Source organism: Orycteropus afer, unplaced genomic scaffold (genome assembly GCF_000298275.1).
Source record: "Orycteropus afer afer isolate SDZICR_OR568_19922 unplaced genomic scaffold, OryAfe1.0 scaffold00492, whole genome shotgun sequence".
Taxonomy (NCBI): domain Eukaryota; kingdom Metazoa; phylum Chordata; class Mammalia; order Tubulidentata; family Orycteropodidae; genus Orycteropus; species Orycteropus afer.
This window is the reverse complement of record NW_006922079.1, coordinates 1,694,344-1,699,989: the sequence shown is the minus strand read 5'-3', so window position 1 is coordinate 1,699,989 and position 5,646 is coordinate 1,694,344. Positions and strand designations below refer to the sequence as shown.

General features: G+C 39.0%; 1 protein-coding gene across 1 annotated transcript in view; it reads left to right on the top strand.

The window, feature by feature from the left end:
- SPTLC1 (serine palmitoyltransferase long chain base subunit 1) overlaps positions 1-5,646 on the top strand; it is a 167,779-nt gene that overhangs the window by 106,802 nt on the left and 55,331 nt on the right. The window contains exon 8 of the mRNA XM_007955171.2: positions 4,180-4,269. Within this exon, the coding sequence (XP_007953362.1) occupies positions 4,180-4,269 (90 nt within the window). The remainder of the gene's footprint in view (positions 1-4,179; positions 4,270-5,646) is intronic.

The window sequence follows — 5,646 nt, the reverse complement described above, 5'->3', positions numbered from 1 at the left end:
AACAAAACTCAAAATCATTTTGGGAAAAAAAAAAAAAGCAAGGAATAGGTTTGCTGGCCCGAGGGAGCGTGGTGGAACCTTCAGGTCTGGAATTGAACGCACACCTGTAGCTTCCAGCCAACCAATAGACAGGCATATCAGTTGAGCATTTACCTGAGGTAGATACACTTCTTGGAGAGAATAAGCATGAAAGAAAAAAGGGTTGCTCAGGCACTGGGAGACACCTCAGGGAGTAGGAGTACATGGAGAGATGGACACAGGGAAGAGGTAACTATCGGGAGGAAGTGGGAGGGGAGATAATGCATTGTGCTAAATTGTGGTCAATGTCATGAGACAAACTGTGTGTGAACTGCTGTGTGGAAAGTGTATTTGCTCTGTAAATTTTCACCCAAATCACAATAAAAAAAAGAAAACAGAGGGTTGAAAAGGGTGTGGCCTATTAATTGCCTCCATGAACAACTCCCTGCTTTACCAGGAGACTGGAAGAACTGGATGGTGCCTTGCTACCATTACTGAACATATTGATCAAAGAATCCATGGTAGAATCCTGATCAGAAGGGAGGTAATGTAAAACAGAATTTCAAATTCTTGTGGACTCTAGACTTTCTGGAGTGATGTGGAATGGATGAGACACTGAAACTATTGCCCTGAGATAATCTTTAAACCTTAATCCAAAAGTATCCCCTGAAATAATCTTTAAACCTTAAACCAAAAATATCCCCTGAAGTCATCTTAAAATCCAACAATAGTTTAACTAGTAAAATAGTTGGCTTTAAGCACTATACTTTTTAAGAATTATCTGTAGGGCATCAAATTGACAGCAGCAGCTGGGACAATTTGTGAGGAACTGTAGCATGCTGTGAATTTATGTTAATGAGGGAGGAACAACTCAAAAAGGGGAGAGAATGGTGGCACAACTCAAAGAATGTAATTAGTGTCACTAAATTGTACATGTGAAAACTGTAGAATTGGTTTATGTATGCTTTGTTGTATGCACTCAACAACAAAATTAAAAATTTAATATTTTGTATTTATAATTTATATAATTTTTAACAAAATAAAAAGTTTAGAGGGAAAAATTGCAAACATGCTAACAGCACTGTGACTGGTCATTCAGAAAACAAAAACTGAGTTCTAAAGCTATTTATAGTATAATCCTGATTTTGAACAAAGCAATTTATAGAGTTCCTGGGTGGTATAGATTGTTAACACACTCAGCTGCTAACTGAAAAGTTGAAGGTTTGAGTCTATGCAGAGGCACCTTGGAGGATAAACCAAAACCAAAACCAAACACACTGCCATCTAGTTGGACCCGACTCATAGAGACCCCTCCTTGGGTTTCCAAGGTAGTATCACTATGGAAATAGATTGCCCAACCTTCCTTCTGGGGAGTGGCTGGTAGGCTTGAACCACCAGCCTTCTGGTTAGCAGTCATATCCCTTAGGCACTATGCCACCAGGCCATTGGAAACTCTGTGGAGTACAGTTCTAACCTGACACTCATGGGGTTGCCATGAGTCAGCATTGACTCAATGGCAACTTTCTTTTTTTTTTTTTTTAATTTATAAACATATGTATATGGAAGAATGAAGGAGCTCTGGTAGCATAGTGGCTATGGCACTTGACTGCTAACCAGAAGGCTGGTGGTTCAAATCCACCAGCCACTCCTCAGAAGGAAGATGGGGCAATCTACTTCCGTAGTGATGCTGCCTCGGAAACCCAAGGAGGGGTCGCTATGAGTTGGGTCTGACTCGACGGCAAACAACAACAACAACAACAACATGGAAGAATGACAATTGTCATTGTATGTTGGTGTGAGTTACATTTTTGTGTCAGCTTGGCTGGGCTATGGTTTTGAGTAGTTTGGTAGCTGTATGTAGGTATCCCCATGATGAGATTGTAATCTCATCCGTGGTGGAATCTGCTGTGAGCAGCTTATCAGTTGAAGAGGAGTTGCCGTTGGGATGTGGCCTTCTTCCAGTTTATATGGCAAAGCTTTGAGAAAGATCTCTAGATTTTTGGCACATCTAGATCCTGCATTTGGCCAAGTCTTCATCTCTAGTTCCTGGACTTGAACCAGGGACCTGCCATGTTGCCTACCAATCTTGGATTATGCCATTTTTAAGTACCAACCTTGAGTTCGTCAGCCTCAGCAGCCAGCAGCTGCCTGGGTTCAGAGATGCCTCCAGCTCCAGTGGGTCTGGAACAAGAATCAGAGCCAAACCCCAAGGTCAATGGCCTTAACCCAGCCCCTAGAGCTGGTACTCTGAACATGTGCTTTTAGTCTCCTAAACAGTAAGAGAATAAATTTTTGGTTGTAAAGGCCATCTACTTGCAGTATTTCTCTTAAAACGGCACTATAGAACTAAGACAGGTGGTACACAAGAAGCCCTGGTGACATACTGGTTAAACACACAGCCACTAACTGAAAGGTTAGCAGTTTCAACCCACCAGCTGCTCCATGGAAGAAGAATGTGGCAGTCTACTCCATGAAAATTTACAGCCTTGGTAACTCTTATGAGGCAATTCTACTCTGTCTTGTAGAGTCACTATGAGTTGGAATAGATACCGATCACAGAAGTTTTTTGTTTTTTGTTTTTTTGGTATGACTGTAGCTAATTAAAAAAAAAGTTACACTTTTGTATTTCTCAAGTTTTCTTCATTGAATATTTTAAGTTCACTGTAGTAATAATAAGAAAAATACTTTACTTAAAGAAGGGCAGAGAGACCCAGGATGCCCACCATGTGAAGTGAAGGTGGTGCTGTCTTTATCAGTGGTTCCTAAAATCTGCATTGCTAGCTCCACAGCATTTGTTTGTTTGCTTGTGTTTTGGGTTTGTTTTTGAGATAATGACGGAGTAAAGATTATTGATCAGACTCAGTGTTACAAACTTTTGCAAGCTTCAACAAACACACTTTTTTTTTAGTATCACATTGTGGTTCTAATTGTCATTACAGCAGAAGTTCACAGGCCAGAAACCTTTGAGTAGGAAGGTAATCATGAACTCTTGACTGTATTTGTGATTCTCAGTATTTTTCCAGCCCAACATACCTGAGGCATCTACCAAATTCATAAGTGTGCATGATTTATTAGTGACTTGTTTTCAATGGGATGGAGAAGGTGAATGTTTTTGAAAATGCCCCTCCCACGTTCACCACTTTTGAACATCACTGGATGGAGTCATAACTGAGTTTCATTTTGCCCAGATTAAAAGAGACTCAATGATAGATTGGTGGGGAGTAAGGAAGGAAGAGCGTTTCATTTGTTTTTTGGTAGATGAGGGGAAGCAGGGTTTGTATGTTTTTTTAACTTTTCGTTATGGAAAATTCCCAGCTTATAAAGCAAACCAAACCCATCAAGTTGATTCCAACTCATAGTGACCCCCTTTGGGTTTCCAAGGTAGTAAATCTTTATGGAAGTAGATTCCCTCATCTTCTTCCTGCAGAACAACTGGTAGGTTTGAACTGCTGACCTTCTGGTTAGCAACCAAATGCCTGACCCACTACACCACAGTAAGTCCATAGCATATACGAAGGAAACATAATAATGTAACGAAGTCCCATGCACTGCCCTTCTCCCACTTTTAACACTTAGTTGTCACAGCATTCTGCCATTCTTACATTATCTCATCCCCACTCTGTGGTTACTACTATCATTGTAGTTGTTCTTACTTTAGGTAAAATTTATGGTCAGATGTACCAGTATTAGCAGTACAATTTAGACTAAGGGTTATACCTGTATGATACTAGGTATTATGATTACATAACATTCCCATCATTACATAAAACATCTATCATTACATAAAACATTCCCATCTTCCCAGAAAGTTCCCCTGATGCCTTTCTCCATCATTCTGGTGTTGGAGGGATTGTTTGTTTATATTTGAATCCTCTGAGAGTGCCTAAATAGTTTTTGTTTGTGTATGGGGTCACCTAGTTGATTCTGTGAACTGAAAAACATGTCTGAGGGAAGTGGCACTGTCTTAGTCTCAAAATAACACAATCCCAACCCTTGGTTTTCAAATTCATTTAGATTATGTTTTCATTAATAAATTTTATAACGTTAAAGTGATACGGATCATGTAGCAAGTTTTATGTTTGAGTTACATTTAAGGTGTCTGAGTTTGTGATTTGTGGGTTTTCTAGTTATTTTATTTTTTGTTTGTTTTTTCTTTTAAAGAATCCTCGCAAGGCTCGTGTAACTCGACGTTTCATTGTAGTGGAAGGGTTATATATGAATACTGGAACTATTTGTCCTCTTCCAGAATTGGTAAGAAACCATATTAATTCATTATTTTAGTATTTAGACTTTTTAACAGATGTACCTTTTGTTTACTACCACACAGCATTTTCCAAGCATACCAGAAAAATTGATTAACATTAAATGCCAGTGCTGATCTTTGAAGAGTAATTAACATTCAGTTATATAAAAATCACCTTTTTGGGGATTTAGTTTGCATATAATAAAATACACCTATTTTAAGGGTATAGTTTGTCACCACTGTCGCAGTCAAGATGCAGAACATTTTTGTCACCTCAAAAAGTTTCCTCATTTAACTTGACTAGTAAAAAATGTCTACCTTATTGGAAGTCCTAGCCAGGGCAACAAGGCAAGAAAGGGAAATCAAAGGCATCTAGATTGGTAAGGAAGAAGTAAAACTGTCCCTATTTCCTGATGATATGATCCTATGCATAGATAAACCAAGAGACTATATAAACCAAGAAAACTGCTGGGACTAATTGAGTAACCACAGTGGCAGGATACAAGATCACCATACAAAAATCGGTACACCAGCAAAAAGATTGCTGAAAAGGAAATCAATACCATTTATAATAGCTACCAAAAAATAAAATACTTGGGAATAAATCTTACCAGGGACACAAAAGGCCTATACAAAGAAAACTGCAAAACACAGCTTCAAGAAACCATAAGAAATCTACATAAATGGAAGAACATACCATGGATGGGAAGACTGAACATTGTGAAAATGTCAATACTACCCAAAGCAATCTATATATTTAATGCAATCCCAATCCAGATCCCATAAAAATTCTTTAAGGATATGGCGAAACTAGTCACTAATTTTATATGGAAAAGAAAGAGACTGCAGATGAGCAAAGCACAAAGAAGAAAGTAGGAGATCTCACACTCCCAGATCTCAAAACCTACTATACAGCCACAGTAGTCAAAACAGCCTGGGTATTGGTACATTGACAGACACGTAGACTAGTGAAATAGAATCAAGAACCCTGAAATTGTTCTCCCTTTCTATCAAGGATCTCCTACATAGATCCCCTTTCAAGTGGATAACAGTGGTAGCTGGGCACCATCTAGTTCTTCTGGTCTCATAGTCATATAGGCTGCCGATCAGATGGTGTACCAGTCGCTAGGACTAATTGTTTCCATGAGTTTTGGTTTTCTTCATTCTTCTTTGTTCTGGATGAGGAGAGACCCATAGTTGCATCTAGATGGCAGCTTGCTAGCTTTTAAGATACCAGTGGCTACTCCCATGTTCATCGCAGCACTATTTACAATAGCCAAAAGATGGAAACAGCCTAGGTGTCCATCAACTGAGGAATGGATAACCAAACTATGGTACATACACACAATGGAATTGACTGCTAACCAGAAGGTTGGCGGTTCAAA